The sequence below is a fragment of the Sitophilus oryzae genome, unplaced genomic scaffold (assembly GCF_002938485.1).
Source record: "Sitophilus oryzae breed Bouriz unplaced genomic scaffold, Soryzae_2.0 scaffold_172_pilon_pilon, whole genome shotgun sequence".
Taxonomy (NCBI): domain Eukaryota; kingdom Metazoa; phylum Arthropoda; class Insecta; order Coleoptera; family Curculionidae; genus Sitophilus; species Sitophilus oryzae.
In genome coordinates, this window is record NW_022146424.1 from 10,188,664 (window position 1) to 10,208,947 (window position 20,284).

At 35.6% G+C, this 20,284-nt stretch overlaps 1 protein-coding gene across 2 annotated transcripts; it reads left to right on the plus strand.

Moving 5' to 3' along the window:
- The first annotated feature begins 565 nt into the window (after nt 1–565).
- LOC115881664 (probable cytochrome P450 4d20) lies at nt 566–19,398 on the plus strand. Of its 2 annotated transcripts, none has more exons than XM_030899240.1 (12): nt 566–714; nt 2,161–2,373; nt 8,202–8,399; nt 10,677–10,850; nt 12,327–12,396; nt 12,645–12,777; nt 12,833–12,872; nt 13,962–14,062; nt 16,960–17,028; nt 17,097–17,262; nt 18,840–19,019; nt 19,163–19,398. In XM_030899240.1, the coding sequence occupies exons 2-12, from the start codon at nt 2,196–2,198 to the stop codon at nt 19,324–19,326; spliced, it is 1,473 nt and encodes a 490-aa protein (XP_030755100.1). In that variant the 5' UTR covers nt 566–714; nt 2,161–2,195; the 3' UTR covers nt 19,327–19,398. The 2 variants fall into 2 exon arrangements, with proteins under 2 accessions (XP_030755100.1, XP_030755101.1); XM_030899241.1 differs by having other exon boundaries at nt 2,178–2,373.
- Nucleotides 19,399–20,284: the final 886 nt, after the last annotated feature.

Here is a 20,284-nt window from a genome sequence, read left to right on the forward strand (position 1 = left end):
TTCGGATTGTCACGGGGTTTCTAACAGGACACTGTCTCCTCCACGAACACCTCAGTAGGCTGAAGCTGAGAATCAACGGCGAATGCAGATTCTGTGGGGAATATGGGGAAACACCAGAACACCTCATCACTGAGTGCGCCGAGACGACGACCATTCGTGCCATGAACTTTGGTACGGCTGATGTCAAGGATGGAGAGCTGGCCTCTGTGGAGCCGTCTCAGATACTGGCTTTTGTTAAAGCCTTGAGACCGTATGATGAGTTATAACTTGTTATAACTCAAGAAAGGGAAACACACAATAGATCTGTAAGGTCGCGGTGACTAACTCCCCTCCTAAACATTCTACATTCTACTACGACAGCAATAATAAGGATATGTTTGATAAATCAAGATCGACAGAAAAACTAAAAGAGATTGAGTCGAATGCTACAAAAGTTCTGACTGCGCAGTTTTGCCTGGAGAAAAAACTGCAAGTGCGTGACAACCTTTACAGTGTTATGTGCTGTACAGACATTAGGCGGTCTCTTGCATGTACTTGTAAGTCATCAATGTTTCATAAATACATGGGACATACAGTTTATCGCCAAATCCGAGGGGCATTATTTGAGAAACTGTACCAAAATTTACTGCATACTGTACGCTGTACTAGGGAAAAATACTCAGTTGGATACCATTGCTTTACCTTGAGGTGACAGTGCAATAACTTTCTATATAGGTAAATAAATATTTTTATTTAAATATTTTTATTTTGTCTACAGTGTCTCTGGATAGTCTTTACTAGTTAGAATTATACAGGGTGGTCCGAATTGTATTCCGGAAACTTCGGCAGCATATTCTGCAGATAAAAATAATTAAAAAAGTTCCTATAAATGTATGTCCTAAAATGCTTAGTTTCAGAGATACAGGGTGTAGAAGTTTCATTTTTATTTCGATTTTTTCTAAATAATTTCTGAAGTGACGTCAATATTTGGATGAAAATTGGTGTCTGGGAGTTTTTTAACATGAGAAATTTGATTTTGATGTCAATATGTGTCCTACTAGTAGAGGGCGCCACCTACATGTGTTTTACCTGGTTTGAAGCGTAATACTTTTTTGTACGTACCTGTATAAAACTACCGAGTGAAAAAATATACATCTCTGTGACTTTTTACGTAAAAAATATCTCTTTGTAAAAATCGCTACGAGCAACTGCTCTTACAAAAGCACTGTTCTTAAGATATTTGAGAATGGAAATAGTCAATACATGTGATTATTGACGAAAAATAAACACGTTGAGTAGATAGTTATTTCACTGAAATAATAAATTTGGGAAATTTTTATTTTTTTAAATTAGTCATAATTTTCTCTGCAAAAAAAGATGATAAAACCGTTTCTCTTGAACTTTTGGCTCAAAAACATTTCAAATTTATGATTTCAGTCTAATAACTATTTAGTCAACATGTTTAATGTATGTCAATGATGACAGGTATTTATAATTTCGATTTAAAATATCTCGAAAGCCATTACTCGTAGCGATTTTTACCAAGAGACCTTTTTCACGTAAAAACGTCGTAAATGTATATTTTTTTACTCAGTAGTTTTATACAGGTACGGACGAAAAGTTATTACTCTTTAAACCAGTTAAAAAATATGTAGGTGGCGCCCTCTACTAGTAGGAGTCATATTGACATCAAAATCAAATTTCTCATGTCAAAAAACTCTCAGACACCAATTTTCATCCAAATATTGACGTTACTCCACAAATTATTTGGAAAAAATCCAAATAAAAATGAAACTGCTGCACCCTGTATCTCCGAAACTAAGGATTTTAGGACATACATTTATACGAACTTTTTTACATATTTTTATCTGCAGAATATGCTGCCGAAGTTTCCGGAATACAGTTCCGACCACCCTGTATACTAAATCCTAAATCGGGAAAATTACATTCTGCATAAACGTTTTTGCTTGTTCTAAAAGGATTCATTCTGTTTATAATTTTTTTGAAATTTCCGTATCGATTAAAAATAAAAATACGAAAATATGGTAGATTTTTTTTATTTAAAAAAATCACAACGCGCCTCTGTAGTAAAATCAATTGGTTCCTATTGTAACAAAGTCTTGTCACGGATATTGTACTATACCACAAACTAACTTACTAACTCATTTTTTTTTAATCTAGTAAATTCTCAATTCAAGGATTTACAATTCCGTATTATGGCATGGTTAAAAATTGTAGTAGGAGCAGGAGTACTTGCAGTTTTGGTCATCCTGAAAGTAGGATGGTCACTTTATAAAAAAAGACACATTTTTGAGTTTGCGAAAAATTTTAACGGTTTCAGGTTCTATCCGATATTTGGAAACTTTTGGCAGCTGAGCAACATAGGTTACTCAGGTTAGTAGTATATAATTATTATTAATTCGTTAAAATACTGGATGATAGATTGTGGTAAGTGCCAAACATAGGTCTACCTTTCTGTGATTTTTCTTAAAATAGATCGATATCTAATTAAAAACAGTGTATGCCCTATGTGCGCATATTTGAAGTGAAACTTCTTACTATCAGCTATTAAATTGGAGGATTTGAAGGACATGTTTGAAAAAGTGACATATAATGCTGTTTCAATATAAATATTATTTTCAATTTATTTCTGTACATTTTCTGTTTCCTCAATATACCGTCCACTGCTGAACAAAAGCCTTCCTTAACTCTAGCCATTTCCTTCTATTTTGTGCCACTTGAATCCAGTTTCCAGCCACCCTCTTAATGTCATCTGTCCATCGACTAGGAGGTCGTCCTCTGCTTCTATAGGCCTCGTGTCTCGGTCTCCATTCCACAAGTCTCTTTGTCCACCGTTCATCTGTCATCCTAGCCACATGTCCTGCCCAATTCCATTTAAGATGTAAGACAGATATCACCGCATCTCTTACTCCTGTTCGATTTCATATTGTATGATTGGGTATTTTATCTCTGAGTATGAAGTCCCAACATGGACCTTTCCATTTTCCGTTGCATGACCTGTATTCTATGTATGTTCTTTTTTGTCAAAGTAAGCGTTTCAGCTCCATACGTGAGGACAGGCAAGACACACTGGTTAAAGATCTTTTTTCTTAAACATATGGGAATATCAGATCTCAGTATATGCCTTAGTTTGCCAAATGCCGCCCACGACAAACCTATTCTTCGTAGAATTTCGTGGGTCTGATTATCCCTTCTAATACCGATCTCATGCCCTAAGTATTTATATATACGAACTTGTTCCAAAGGTATGTTATTAATGTTTAAAGTTCCACTTAGTACTAGGTTTGTCATGTATTGTGTCTTTGACAAGTTAATTTTCAAACCGACTTTTTCCGAAGCATCATTCAGCATATCCAGCATATTCTGTGCCTCCTGTATGTTGTCTGTTATTAAAATAATGTCATCTGCAAAACAGAGATGATTTATCAATTTGCCATCGATGTTAATTCCTGTTGAATCCCAGTTTATCATTTTTAACATACTGTCTAGCACAGCAACGAATAGTTTAGGGGATAGTGTGTCGCCTTGTCTTACCCCTCGATCGATATTGAATTTGTCTGTGCATTGATTTGTCGATATTCTGACGTTTGCCTTGGCATTATCATATATATGTCTTATGATTGAGGAGTATCGATGATCGATGCGACTCTCACTTAGTGTCTCTAGATGCTTTTACTGGTCTACCGAATCGAAGACCTTCTCGAAATCAACGAAGACAAGCATTAGTGGTCTATTATACTCAATGCATTTCTCGATAAGGACCTTGACTGTCAGAAGATGGTCAGTTGTTCCGTAACCTGATTGGAAACCTGCTTGTTCGCTCGAAAGAAAAAAGTCTATTTTATTTGTCAAAACGCTTGGTGAGTATTTTAGTAAATAATTTGTATACGTGGCTAAGAAGGCTGATGGGCCTATAGTTTTTAAGGTCTGTAACGTCACCTTTCTTGTATACAATAATGATAGTTGCGTTATTCCACTGATGGAGTTATTTCTCACCCTGATGGGGTTATTTCTTCTTCAATGCATTTATTAAATAGGACATCTAAAGCTTTGATGATTTCTGGTCCCCCTTCTTTAATTGACTCTATTACCAGTCCATCGTCGCCGGCAGCTCTATTGTTTTTCATATCTCTAAGGGCACTGATAATTTCTTCCTCGGTTATTTCTGGAATTTCTTCCGACCCCTGATTTATATGATTATTCGGATGTCGGTTTTGATCCCCTGCTGTTTTGATGTGTAAAGTTCTTGATAGAAAAGTTTAATAGAGTGTAGGATTTCCTGTTTGTGCGTTACTATGTTGCCGTGCAGATCCATTGTTTGTGTGTTACTATGTTGCCGTGCAGATTTTCTTCCCATTGTACTATTTCTCAATACCTTCAAACTTTGATTCTTGTCTATGACGTTCCTAATTTTTTCCGTATTCTGTTGCCTCCTATGCTTTCTGATTTCTTTGGATATCTCTCTGTTTCTCTTGTGTACTCTTGTCCTCCATATCTCTTCTCTGTTTCATTAAAAGTTTTGTTCTTTGATTCAGTTTTTGTTCTTTTACTTTTTTGGGGCAAAATTTTTTGATAGCCGTTTGAGTGGCCTCTTTGATGTTTTCGTATATTTCGTCTATCGTAGTAGTATTTTCATAATTTAGATTTAAGGCTATACATTCCTTATAAGAATCTTTATTTTTAGGAGCTACCCATTTCTTGTGGTTTTTCTTGAGTATCATGTTAGTTCTTTCCTTCTTTATATTTATTTTTATCTCGGCTCTTACAATGCGGTGATCGCTTCCTATCGAAAATTTGTTTAATACACTTACGTCTTTGATTACATCTTTTCTATTGCTGATTATGAAATTTATTGCGTTTTTGGTTTTGCTATCTGGACTGGTCGATGTCCACTTTTAGCTGTTTCTTTTCTTGAAGAAGGTGTTCATTATATATAATTTGTTGTGGTGTGCGAAATCTATCAGTGTATCACCTCTTTCGTTTCGGCTTCCCAATCTATGATAGCTGACTGAAGTTTCTGCTTCATCTTGTTTGCCACCAACTTTGGCATTAAAATCTCCAATTAACATTGTATAGTGTGTTTTTCCATTTTGTAGAGCAGTGGATACATCTTCGTAAAAGTTCTCCAATTCATCATCTGTACTTTCGGTAGTTGGTGCATATGCCTGAATAACCTTTACAGAGTATTTTTTATTTAATTTTATTGCTAAACATATGACTCGTGGGCTTATGTTTTTGACATCTACAATCATATCTTTGTGTTTTTTGTGGACTAGGATTCCAACGTCTCTTATTGCAGTTTCTTCACCTGAGTAGCATAATGTATTTCCGGACTTCAAAATAACCTGTCCCTCTCCTATCCTGCGGGCTTCACTTATACCCAGTATGTCCCATTTTATATTCTTAAGTTCTTCTTCCAGTTCTAGAAGTTTTTCGTCCGATGACAGTGTTCTGGCATTGTATGTTGCAATATATAATGAGTGTGGTCTTTGGCAGCTTTTCTTTATTTTTGTTGTTGGTGCAAGCGAATTTTTGCCTCCCCCAGAATCCTCGAGGCAGACCTTTTTCAAGGTGTGGGAGATGACATTCGTTCTACCCACCTGGGGTACACTTTCCTTTTCTGTTTTAGAATTCGCCATGTCTTTGTTGTTTTTAGCCATAATCTTCCACGTTGGCCAAACGTCTTGAAAGATTGGATTTGAAATGAACAGGAAATTTTGTTAGGTTTGGACAGGAACTGAGAATAGGACAATGGTTTCCCCTGTATGGAATTTGGAGATAAACCAAGGCTCACGTAGGCAGGGGCGCATCCCTGAAGTGGATTTGTCACCTATCGGGATCATAAATGAATATCTACTCGCTACCATACATATATGTGGAATACCACTCAAAATACACACTTTTATGCCAATGTCTAATCACGTTAACGCTTTAATTTATTTAAGAAGTGAAAAAATTTTGAACTTAACCAACAATTCGTATTTATAGTGGTTTACAGTAATTTTGTTAAATTATACGAATATTCTCGTTGATTATGGGTTTGAAAGAAACATGTCCTCCACTGAAAACGCAAGTTGCTCAACTCTAATAATTCTAATTCTGAGCTAGCAAATGGGCTAGATGCTTTACCTATACCGTTATTCAAAAGGTACAAACCTATTGATGAAAATATGCATAAAAAATTATTTCCTAGCACACAACCAGAGGATTTTGGTACACAGGTACAGTATCAAGTTTATTATAATTATTTTCTTAGCTTTAAATCAATCGTTTTTGGCCTTTGCGCGATCCTTACCACTCTTTTTCTCGCTAGCTCTTGCATTAAAGCCGTGTTGTGTCAAGGTGACACGCCACTGCTTTGAATTTTTACTCCCATCTCGCGTAAAGAAGTTTCACTTCAATAAAATATCACAACCCCTACAATCTAATATCTAATTGTCTAATAATCTAATGATTTCCCTTTTTCTTCAAATCTTACATCACTTACGTTGTGTTAATGATGTGTATCTCATCAGTGGCGGATCTAGGGTAAAATACGTCGTGGGTAAAGACAAAATTTGGCGCCCCCACGATTCAAAAAATGTGTAGACACATCTCCCCTCCAAAAGAAAATAAACTATGAAAAAGTATTTCAAACGTTATATTATAGGGTAATTCCGAGAGAGATGGCTCACATTTTTTAAACCCTTCTAACAAAAAAGACATCTTTCAACAAGATATCTTTCTTAAACTTATTTATTGATAAGCAGTTAATTTAACCGGTCGTTATTTATTTATGTTTCAAACATGAGTATAGATAAAATAATAAACAGTTTCTGTTAAAAATAAAAACGGTTTTTTCAAAAAAAAAAGTCAAAATAAATAACTGGGCCAACTCGCCCGGAACTTAAGGGTTAGATGGCTCAGTGGGTATGGGATAGATGGCTCAGTGATAAGTGTCCCTTATTCATTTTTTTTTCTTGCTTAAAACCTTCCCACAGGAGTTACATATATTAACAGTTTGAGCAAGTTTCGTGACACCAACTTTTACAATGTAGGTACACATTGAAACCAGTCATCTTTTTTCACCGTTGTTTTGTAGGGTTCACCCTTAGATTAACAATGGTTTACCGCAACCTACACATTCTACATCTTCATCTTCTAAAGGGCTATCGCCTGATTCTTGAAGCTCGAAGGTATCTTTATCTATTGAGGAATATTTCGTTTCTTTTGATTTCATTTTCTGTGATTTCCTTTCTACATTTTTCTTTGTAACTTTTTTTTGCATTTTTGCCTCCTTTCTTTTGCTTCCTTATTTAACTGAGCCAACTTTTTTTTCTCAATATGCTCAGGAGACGTTAGAACAGTTGCAACTTGTCTTCCACGTTTTCTGACATTATTCATAGAAATGGAGAAAGTGCTAGGAATGGGATGCATTTTCCAACATCGTCCCTAAAAAATGTTATAAGAAAATTTTAACGATTATTAAAAATTTATTTAATTAACTTTATCAGGTGTATCGCCATCTGAAGAACTATCTTTGGCAGCAATGGGTTGATTTCCATTATTGACTGTAGTGACATTGGTCCCAGTTTCTTGTGATGATGGTCCTGGATTTTCCAAATGCTTAGGAGTCTCGATGTGATTATCAATGTTGCGTTGTTCCAGATGGTCGTTCTCGTTGCCGTTTAAATAAGCATAATTAGGTATTGCCTCAGGGTTAAACGGGCAAATGTCTGGGGATTTAAAAGCAGAGAGCATTTTCTATAGTGGCTGATTTAGACCAAGCATCGGCCAGTAATTCTCCAAAATTAAGCCTTGATATTTTTCTGGTTGGGTTTGCCCTCACATATCTGTTGCATGCAGAATTAAAATAAGCCTTAAAACTTAAAAAACTTCTATCGAGTGGTTGCAGGAATTGGGTGGTGTGGCTAGGAAGGCAAAACAATATTACCTGATGTTTACCTACTGGTTTCGGACATTTTTATATTTTGCCGCCCCTGTGCCGAAATTTTACCTGTAGGTATGATGTTGAAACTACTAACATACCTTATGTGTGCATGCCGTGCGTGATTAGAGTTTTAACCTATTGATTACCGGACACATTTTGGTGCCTCTGCGGCGCGCGGCGCCCCTAGCGCCTGGCGTTGTTGGCGGTTGCCCACCTTGCCCACGCCTAGATCCGCCACTGATCTCATATTTCCATGCAATGTATTTTTTAGATTTCTTCGATGCAGTACGCGTACTAGCCAGGAAATTGGGACTACCACTCAATTTCTGGTATGGACATAGCTATATCCATGTTACAGACGATGCCGAAGCTATAAAAGTTATACTTAACCATCCAGATAGTTTGGATAAAGCAAGTTTCTATAATATAGTCAAAGTAATATTTGATGATTGTCTTCTAGTTTACAAAGGTAGTTAGTTTGGATTTTTAGAAATATTTTCTTGTAACATACAAATTGTAACAAACTCACTTTGCATTAACAAACTTACACATTGCATTATCTAAGTGACATTGAATATGCAACACCTTTGGAGAGTACTATAATTATCTCTACGGGTATAGTTTGATAACATATTTGCCTACTACTAAGTAGTTAATGATTTTAAACCCGAAATGTTTCGTAAAAACTGAGATATTCTACCTTAAGGTTAATAATGTGTTGATACACTTGTTTGCTACACACTCGCCGAAATTGTTGCGGCATCGATTGGAGAAGATGGATAATCTCGCCTTGGAGTTGAATTAACCGCCGCGCCGCTATCTTACAGATCTATTGTGTCCCCCTTTCTTGAGTTACTCATCATACATTCTTAAAACGACAAAACTCCAGGGCTTGATGATATTTATTCGCAAACGTTCCACTTGTCAAGATCAGAGAAAAGACGTCTTCATGTGCTTTATAGACTATGAAAAGGCGTTCGATAATGTTAAACATAATCTCCTTATAATCATACCTCAGATACTTATTGGGACTTGATGGGAAAGATATAAGACTGATCAGTAATTTGTGTTGGAACCAAAAAGCTGAAATTCGTATACATAACGTATCCAATGTTTTTTAACTTGTATGTGAAAAAAGCATTCACTGAGTCAATTCCGACAGTCTCATTGGTTTGAAAATAAATGGGACTGTTCCAATTAATAATATCCGATATGCGGATGACACAGTGATATTGGCAGACAATGCAAATGATCTCCAAATCCTTCTAAATAAGGTTAACAATGAGAGCCGAAAATTGGGTTTAAACATTAATAAAACTAAATTTATGGCTGTCAGCAGAAACAACATTCCGAACACCAGAATTTACTTAAATGGAGAGGTTATCAAGCACACATCACACAATTTAAATACTTGGGATGCATGGTTAACCAAACGTGGAATCCAGATCAGGAGATCAAATGCAGGATCGAGCAAACAAGAACAACTTTTCTAAAACTTCGAAGGTTTCTCACAGATAGGAACTTGAACTTCGGCCTTAGATACAGAATGGTGAAGTGTCTGGTCCGTTTTGTTATATGGTGTGGAAGCATGGATATTGAATGTAGCAACAATAAACAGAATTGAAGCCTTCGAAACAGGGCCTATTTTACCATAAGGCCTATAAGGCCCTGGCCTTGGGCCCGGTGGTCTGGGGGGCCCGTTAAAGGTTGTAAAATATTCATAATTTCTTGAATTTTTGAATTTTATTGGAAAAGAGGGCCCGAATTTTTGCTTGAGCCTTAGGGCCCGACCAGATGAAAAATAGGCCCTGCTTCGAAATGTGGACCCTACGACGAATGCTAAGAGTGTCCTGGGTCGACCGTGTGAGGAATGAAGACATTCTCAGAAGAGCTGGTCTAGAAGAACGTGAACTCTTCGAAATCATCAAGAAGAGGAAAATAGCCTATTTGGAACACACACTACCAGGAGAACGCTATCACTTTCAGTGTCTAATTCTCCAAGGTAAAATCGAGGGGGGCAAAAGGGGAATAGGCCGAAGGAAGCTATCCTGGCTGAGAAATATTCATCATTGGACAGGCATACAGGACTTTCAAGCACTCCAATTTGCTGCAATAAATAGAATCATCTGATGATGAAGAAAAAGATGATGCCTACGCAGGAATCTGCACGGCACCTTAAGAAGAAAATACATTCTCAGGGCTTTGACAAACGCTAGTACCTGAGACGGTTTTCAGAGGTTAGTTCTCCAGATCCGATATCAGTTGCACCAAAGTTTATGGTACAAATGGTTGTCGTCTTGGCGTACTCAGTGATGAGGTATTTTATTGTTTTCCTATTTTCCTTACAGAATCTGTTCATATAGTGTCCTGTTAAAAACCCTGTGACAATCCGGAGATTGTTCTTACTTGATGATCACTAGATGATTACTTGATGATTACTTGATAAAGGAAAATTTTTGCCTTTTTCCGATCGTAAGTTCTCAGAAAATTTGTAGATTCAAACACATCAAATACCGAAAAGTGACTAAAATCTTGAACATGTTTATTGGGTTAAAGCCGAACATTATGATGAACATTAAGAAAAAAAGTGTTGCTCGAAATACAATAGAAATTTTATCTGCGTGAATATACATAATATATTGAATAAGTTTTTTACAAAAATACGATAAGTTAGTCTAGGTGTTGCATTTTCAATGTTAGATAGTATATATTTTCGTACTTCTAAAAACACTAATTTTACTTTTAGCTGAAGATTGGAAAGTACGACGGAAGTTTTTCTCGAAAAGTTTTAACCAGCCCCTCCTCAATTCTTATGTGCATTACTTTTATCGTAATAGCAATGTGTTGGTAGATGTGCTACACAATGATTACGAAGATCTTTTCAGCGTCTTCGGTCATTATACCTTTGACACATTTTGCGGTAAATATTAACAAAACTTAAAATTGAAAAATATAGAGGAATTTTAGTGAGCGATATTTAAATTCTTTTGCGATCTTGGTAATTTTTTAAATAACGTTTGATTACTGATTCATAATAGTTTTTATTATGTGTCGTCATTATCATCATCATTTTCAGCTTATTCAACCATTTCCAATTATGGTGTAGCCTCCCTTACACACTCTCTTTGTAGCTGGGCCCATTCTTGTCTATTGTTGGCTATGCGGGCCCAAGTTACCACTGCTAATTTATTAATATTATGATCCCATCTCAGGTTCGGTCTTCTTTTAAGTCTTTTAATTCCTCGTGGGTACCATGCTGTAATTTCTGTAGTCCATCTGTTATCCGTTCTTCTTGCCAGGTGTCCTGCCCATTGCCATTTGAGGGACTTGATTCTGTGGATTCCGCCTAGAACCTGGGTCTTTTGTCTTATCCACTCTCTCTTGATTATTCCCAGCATATTTCGTTCCATTAAATGTTGTGCGACCTGCAGTTTCCTTATGATCTCCGTTTCAAGTATCCAGTTCGCATGCATAGGTCATGACTGGTAGTACACATTGGTCGAATGTTTTCTTCTTCAGATAGAGTGGCATTTTAGATTTGAATATGATTGAGTTTCTTCCATAAGTACTCTATGCTAACCAGGGGCGGATACAGGAATTTATTTAAAGGGGGGGGGGCCAAAATGAAAAGCAATGTAGAATATGTTTTTTAGGGCGCCATTTTTAACCCAAAAGCCTAATATTTTACACAATTCACAGACCTTAGGGGGGGCCCGGGCCCCATGGGCCCTCCCCCTGTATCCGCCACTGATGCTAACTTAATTCTTTTGTTGATTTCTGGTAGTAGAGATCCCGAGCTGTGTATTAGTTGTCCTAAATATATATATTCTTCTACTATTTCCAGTGTTGTGTTATTTATTAGAATGTCTTTTCTTTCCACTAGATCGTTCGTTCGTTGTACATTACTTTAGTTTTTGCTAAATTCATTTTGAGACCCACTTTATTGGTGGCTGTATTTAGTTCATTAATTTGTGTTTGTAGTTCTTCAGGACTATTGACAATTAGGACTATGTCATCAGCGAATCTTAGATGGTTAAGATATTCTCCATTTATTTTTAATCCTTTCTTGGTCCAGTCCAATAGAGAGATACAAAAAATATTACCTGTACAATGTAACCATTGATGGTTTTAAAAAACATAAATACTAACACCCTTCTAATACTAAAAGTATCTATTTAACAGATAACGATTTATTATTACGTTTTTCCTCATAAACGTTGTCGGCTTTCTAGAATGGTGTCAAATTCACTACTGCTAGATCTTGATAGATAATATTTGCAAATTTAGTAAAACTCGGATTTTGTCTTGCAACTTTATTTGCAATTGCACTTTTTACTGTAACCTTATTTTGCAAATTGTCTTTAGCGATTTCCTCAAAACAGCGATATTGTTTTAGACATATATGTCGGTAAGAGCTACAACTTACAAACTGATCCCAACAATAGACTGATAGAAGAGTTGGACGCGTAAGTATGACATTTTCAATGTCACCTAGTATGTTGGTTATAGAATAGTGTTAATAAATTTAAATTGTAAAGTTGTTTTTATTTTACTATTTTTTTCTGCGTTTCGTTCTCTTCAAATTGTTTCGTTGTTTCCATCACATTTTAGAATTATTGCTAAAATGATATAAAACTAATATGTTTTATATATATTATTAGAAAGAGTGACTGTTGTAATAAAGAGAGTGTGAAAAATACAAACTTAATTTTAGAGTCCAGAAATATATCGGAGAGAGTAGTGTGGTGGCAGTTACGTTTGGTTTTCCACTGGATCTGAAGGGTCTTGTAACTAATGGTTGGAGTACGATATCACTGTTAAATCAATTAAGAAAACTTAGTTTCAGTGTATGTATTAAATATAATAATATAATTGAAACAATTAACTAAACATGCGTTTTAGATGATCGACTTTAGAAGAGAGGAACTACAGAAGGAGCCAGGTACTTACTTTATAGATCGTGTCGCATATACCGGGTGTTTCTCAAAAGTGGCTCATCACACCTATAACTTTTTTATTTTATTTTTCCAGATAAATAAACGAGGTTTGGTACGTTAGTAATATGACATAAATCAGGATTGATTAACGTATTCAATTGTTTTCGGTCACTTCCTGTTTCACCAGAAATTTCACTTTATTCCATAGAAAACGACACTATGAGTGGAATGACATATCATATATTATCTAAACTTTTGATTTTCGCTTTAAAAAAAATCGTATTTTTAATTTCAATCTAGAGTACCATGGCTGTGTAAAAATACTAATTTTAAATCAAGGAGCCTTGAAAAAATAGATTTGATCAAAGATATTTAAACTCGAGTTTAAATATCTTTGGATTTGATAGTCTAATGTTTTTCGTGTCTTGTTCTGGACGGTTAGAAGATGCCCAAATCGCATTTTTAATCATATCTCAATTTTTTCAGATGGATCAAGAGTGGCTCAGTAGTATATATTTAGAAAAGGCATTTTTACGAATAATTTGGTACCACAGTCTTGGTATTTCGAATCGAATTGTTACATTTATGGGCATGACATTCTAAAAATAAATAAAATAAAATGGTATATTTTTTAATTGACAATGTCAAAAGTTGGCACATTATATGTCATTCTATTCAGAATGTCATTTACTATCAAATGAAGTAGAAAAATATGGGGGTGCAATTTAAAAATCGTTGTAGTCATTTCCGGGGAAACAGGAAGTGACCGAAAGCCGTAATAAATTGAATACGCCAATCAATGCTAATTTATGTAATGTACTAACATACCAAATTTCGTATTTTTATTTAAAAAAGAAGAAAAAGTTATAGGGGTGAGCTATTTTTGTGAAATACCCGATATCAATGCACACTACAGGAATATCGTAAACCAGACGAGATATTTTACTACTCTACTATTTGCATGTTAGGAAATGTAAAAAATCCGATCACTTCCGAAGATATTATTTGTAAAAAACCGAATTTTCCCGATTTACAAAAATACAAATTTTTCGCATTTCCATCCAGGTGGGCAAAGAGTGAACGAGTTTTTTTAGTTGTAGGTTCCCAGTTATCTTTTCTGGATGCAATGATAAGCCGAGGTGATCTTTTTCATCCAAGCATTATGTCCAAAGAATTACTGGTTTTTTTATTAGCCGTAAGTAAAACTCTACTCGTACCTCGTATTATTAATATTTGTCTATTCATACCTGTCAGTCACGTCTCGTTTCCATTTCGTCAGTCACAGGTAATTTGATTTTTTTTATCCGTAAAGCTGAGTTTATATGCATCCGTTATGCGTCGTCCGTTGTTGCGTCACTCCAACAATATTCGAGTGTGAGCTGTCATTTCTTGAAATAAACCAATAAAATGAGAGCGCTCATATTTTGATATTATTAGAGTGACGGAGATGGAACGACGGACGACGTATTAGTGTGGGTTTACACGAATCCGTAATCCGTCGTTTCGTCTCACCAATCATATTTAAGTATGACCTGTTATTCCAACTCCCAGTGGATGATCCAATTCCCAGTGGATGACATACCAAGAATTTACAACTTTGAGAAACACCTCACTGTAGTATTGAGTAATAAAAAGGATTGGAAGAAAGAAACGCTTACTCAGCATATAAAAGACCATACCATAACGTGGTATACTGATGCTTCCAAAACCAAAGCAGGGACAGGGATAGGAGTATTTGGGCCGAAAACTAAACACCCCGAACCAATGGGCATCTACCCCAATATCCTTCAGGCAGAAATTTACGCTATCGAAAGATGCGTACAATTTATCTTAGATAGGAACTATCGAAAACAGAATTATTATTTATTTATATCCGATTAGAAGATAGATTAGATTAGAAAGAAGATTAGATTAGATTCTAAAAAAAAATTCTTCTTATATCCGATAGTCAAGCAGCACTTAATGCGATCAACTCAGTAACCATCACTTCGAAGTTGTTCAAAGAATGCCTAGAGAAGTTCAACAAATTAGGCAAAGAAAATAAAGTCCTCCTACTCTGGGTGCCTGCTTATCAAAAGATAGAAGGCAATGAAAAAGCAAATGATCTAGCTTGGAAAGGAGCGAACACTCCACTAACTGAACCAGAACCGTTCTGTTTTCCAAACGGGAACCAACTGAAAGCGGAACTGAAGAATCTGGAAGACTCCATCCGTAACTTGGAATGGGTGTCCTCCAACGGCCTAAGACACTCGAAAAAGTTCTTCAGAACTTACGACCGAGAAAAATCAAAGGTTCTCCTTGATTTAAGTAAAAACATTCTTCGGATTGTCACGGGTTTTTGACAGGACATGTCTCCTCAACGAACACCTCAGTAGGCTGAAGCTGAGAAACAACGGCGAATGCAGCTTCTGTGGGGAAAATGGGAAAACACCAGAAAACCTTATCACTGAGTGCGCCGAGACGACGACCATTCGTGCCATGAACTTTGGTACGGCTGATGTCGAGGATGGAGAGCTGGTCTCTGTGGAGCCGTCTCAGATACTAGCTTTTGTTAAAGCCCTGAGACCGTATGATGAGTTATAACTCGTTATAACTGAAGAAAGGGGCACAACCAATAGATCTATAAGATCGCGGTGATTAGCTCCCCTCCTAAACATTCTACATTCTACATGAGTTGTTATTTTTGTAATAAACCAATAAAATTGCTTAAAATCAACGACAGACGACGCATGATGGATGCGAGTAAACCCACACATGAATGAATAGACGTCGCAGATTGACGGAATGAGACTTAAGTTTGATTTTCATACATCCGTTGATTTTCCATTAAAAATACCGTTGAGTGTCATTATGAACATTAAAAAAGAATTTTAAATAATATCCTTAAATTATATTCACACATGTTTGTCACGTCTCAGTTCTGTTTTCGTACTGCCTAAAGCTTGATTTTCATGCGTGCGTTATCCGTTGATAGGTATACGATGGTTCGGCGGCGCTCTGATTGGTCATAGCGTTTTCCTGCCACTTTTCATCCGTAAATTTTTTACTCCAGCCCTTCAACGGAGAAAGATCGTACGATAACGGACATTTTGACACTTTTTTGACAAATCTAATCTAATCTTAAAAAAAGTATATAATAGTATAAAGTATAAGAGCTAGCACCGTCGGGAAAAACGAGAAATTTAAGAAAGTTGGTTCTGTAATAAATCTTTTGCTATGCTCTCCTGACCAAAGTGCGGGCCGTCTGGCTGCCGGTAGACTACTGCGCATCACATCTGTACCGAGTATCCCATTTTCATGTGTTTTATGGGATTTGTCGTAGAGATACAATGATGCGATTTTTATATTACTATGTTACTTTTTTATGAAACTAAATATGCTCCACATAGGTTTGTCCTAGCCTCCTTAGTTCCTAAAATATAGGGCGAATTTGTGATGCGTAGTAGTGAACAGATGTTGAATACAGATATGGGGGGGATGCGCAGTAGTGAACAGAACGTCTACCAGCAGACGGTCCGCACTCTGTTCAGAAGAGCATAGCAAAAGATATATTAAAGAACCAGCTTTCTTAAAATTATCTCTCGAAAACGTTGCTAGCTCATAGATTATAAAAACAACGAAATCGTCATGGAAATGAAAATATAAAAAGACACCAATCACAAGAAAATCGTATATCCAATGAACGGAGGCATGAAAATGCGATAAATTTAAAAACTACGTAATTTTCTAATCAGTCGAAGTCTTTAAATTCAACCAATAAAATTAATATCGTATCATCGTATCGTCAGACAACGGATGTATGAAAATCAAACTTAAGTCTCATTCCGTCAAGGCTTTTCCGGTCTCAGGGCTTTAACAAAAGCTAGTATCTGAGACGGCTCCACAGAGACCAGCTCTCCATCCTCGACATCAGCCGTACCAAAGTTCATGGCACGAATGGTCGTCGTCTCGGCGCACTCAGTGATAAGGTTTTCTGGTGTTTTCCCATTTTCCCCACAGAAGCTGCATTCGCCGTTGGTTCTGGTGGACTATATTTCACAAAGCTTTTCCTTAATGAAAAATAATGATAATACTGACTAAATACAATTTTAGGCCACAGACACTACCGGAAACGCATTGACTTTTATTTTTACATTATTGGGAATGCATCCAGAAATTCAGGTAAGTTTAAAAAAGTAACAGGATCTTTGGGGTAGGTATTTCATTTTGATTATAATTTTTTATTAAAGCAAAAAGTATACGAAGAGGTAATAACGGAGATTGGCCGTGATGCACCTATCGAAACAGATCATTTACCAAAATTGAAATATACTGAGAGAGTTATATCCGAAAGTATGAGGTTGCTTCCGCCTGTGCCTATGGTGGCCAGATATCTTAATAAGGACATTCAAATTGGTAAGCAGCAGCAGAGAAGCTTCCATTGATGCGGACGATGCGTCGCATCTTTTTAAAATATTGTAATACGTTTTTATTTAAAAAAGTCACTGAGATCTACTTTAATAAATTAAAATTCTCAGTAAATTTATACAAATAATTAAATTCAATTTCATTTATTTAATGTGTGTATTGGTCGCGAGCTTTATAGATAACGCTAAGATCTACGCTAAAAATATCTCGACAGCGCGATGATGCGACTGTCCTCGTTACATCTTTAAAGCCGCCGAACGCGAGCCGGGGTCAGCAAACTTTCCGGCCGCGATTACTTCCACCCTTGATTATAGCTTCCACCTTTCGCTGTTGTGAGTGATACCGATTTTTAAACACATCTCGTTCGCGGTATAAAAAAAAAATATAGTACCGCGTCGCGATGACTGATTCTGAGTGCAGCAGTAAAATAGAAATAATTTTGCATGGTTTGTGTTGGTAAAACCAAAAAAAAACAAAAAATAAATAAAAAACTATTGTAGAAGGACCTCCAAAGCATATTTTGAATACACTGGTCTGCAAAAAAATGTTTTTTTTTTCTCCTTCTTGTTTTCATGCATAAATTCATCGTATTTTGTGCTCTACACGGAATCTGACATACAAATACCTAAGTAAAAAATGTCTATACCTATGTGGCGGATTCATCTCTCCAAAAAAATCCTTTATGGGTATTTCGCCACTGCACTGCAAGAAAATCTACAAAATAAAATAGTTATTTTTTGTAAACACACTGCGTTAAATCTAAACGGACGCTGTTTGTCAGAAGTTATGTTTACAGTAATACAAATTTGCCTAACAAAGAAAAAAATGCTTAACGTTTCGGAAAGTTATCTCTTTCCGTTGTCAGAAGTAAAAAAATACAAAGAATAAAGATAAAAACTATTTAAAATATTTAAAATTTAACTATTCGAGAACACTTTACTTTTTTAAAACAGATACATCTAAAAGAAACCGTTGACGTTTTGTTAAAATGGCATTATACTGTTAAAATGACATTATTATATAATAGCCCAGGAGTTAAACTTTTTCTTAGTGGCCAAGTTTTTATTTTGCATTTATTTATTTTTTCTTTTTATTTTATGTTTTTCTCTTGCGCGACTGTTCCACCCACAAAGAGAACAGTAAAACTTTGTGTATCCTCCTTGTAATTCAGTAAGTATAGCGACGACTTTTAAATCAGCACAAATATTCTATAGGTATTGAGAATATTCAATGTTTTCTAAATCTAAAAAAATATCGAAGAATCTAGACGTGATGGAAAAAATCGACCAACTTGGATAGATTCAGAATATATGAATTGTCTAAAAATTTTAAAGGAGGATTTCATTGCAGACCAGTGATATTAATATTAAATTAAAATTGTGTATTGGTTATTTTAGTGAAAATGTTTATAAATAAGGTTACATGTTCGTAATAAATTTCGATAATACAACGCATATTAAAGTATCATAGAGTTGTATAAATATAAATGGTAACTTCTACATTTATACCTATGGACTTACCATTCCATAGAGTTCCATCATTATTGATCACTTTGTATATTTTAGGAGACAAAACATTTCCTAAAGGAGCCAATGTAATAGTATATACCCTTGCTCTACACCGTAACAGTAAATATTGGCCGAATCCAAAAAAGTTTGACCCAGACAGGTTTCTACCAGAAGAAATCGCTAAAAGACCACCATCTTGCTACATACCGTTTTCAGGAGGACCACGGAATTGTATAGGTACCTACATCAATCTATCAGCATCATCTGATAAAAATCACCAAAATCGGTCTACTAGAACAAAATATATTGAACTGATGATGTATTTTCAATACAGTCAAAAACCAGTCTATTCCTTTTCATAATAATGTAATCTTTTATAGGCAAACTATACGCAATGATGTCTATGAAAGTGGTGGTAGCCAATGTGATTAGAAATTTTCGGATATCATCCAAATATCGCTCAGTTGATGAGATGGAGATGAGAGGCTTAATCACAATGAGGACAAAAGACGATATTGACTGCCATTTCTCACCCAGAAAATAAATAGACATTTTAACATTAATGTTATTATTGTAAAGCTTGATTTTCATGCATCCGTTATCCGACGATACGATGATACGATATTGATTTTGTTGGTTGAATTTAAAGACTTCGATTGGTTAGAGACAGTTAACCAATCGAAGTCTTTAAATTCAACCAATAAAATTAATATCGTATCATCGTATCGTCGGACAACGGACGCATGAAAATCAAGCTTTACTCTGTAATCCCATAAAGTGATACGAAGATAAATAAATATAATTTTGTGATATCGTCAATATTTGGGACATACTATAAAATTGTTTTCATCTATAGAGTTTAGGGTTGCCAGATTTTATAGTTAAATACTAGAAGAGCAAAAAAAGCGAGAGCAAATAAAAAATGGACAGAGATGGAATAATATTAAACATAAGAGCATGTATAGTTTATTCAAAAATATTTAAACTCAAGTTGAGTTTAAATATCTTTGAGTTTATTACTCACGCCTATTTAAAAATAAACATATTTCTTTAAATTCAAAACATTCAATAACAATGGACATATTCGGCATCGCACCTCGTGCTGACTAACTGAAATTTAAATTTCGCGCTGGCGATTCAAGTGGTAGGTTAGGTGTACTGTGTAGGTGGTCTGTGCTGTAAACACAGAGGAATAAGAAAGCGGAGTCGCTCACAGAATATACTACCGAAAAAGAAGCCCAAGTTCCTTGTAATAAATCGGTTCCATTTTCGTAACGCCATCTCTCGACAAAGTTGACATTTACAGGTTAGCCAAAGGGGTGCGGGGCCGGGGGGAATTGTAAAATACACTTTTTTATTTTAATTATTTTTATTCGCTATTTGCAATTTTATTTTTAAAACATATTATCTGAAACAATCACATAATATGTCTTAAAAATAAAATTACAAACGGAAACAAAAGGAAATAAATAATCTGAAAATCTACAAAGTTTATTGATAAA

Coding starts and splice junctions, on each gene's coding strand:
- LOC115881664 (XM_030899240.1), top strand. CDS start 2,196: ATGGCATGGTTAAAAATTGTAGTAGGAGCAGGAGTACTTGCAGTTTTG. Junction 8,400..10,676: donor TTGTCTTCTAGTTTACAAAG/GTAGTTAGTTTG, acceptor TTTTACTTTTAG/CTGAAGATTGGAAAGTACGA. Junction 19,020..19,162: donor AGGACCACGGAATTGTATAG/GTACCTACATCA, acceptor AATCTTTTATAG/GCAAACTATACGCAATGATG.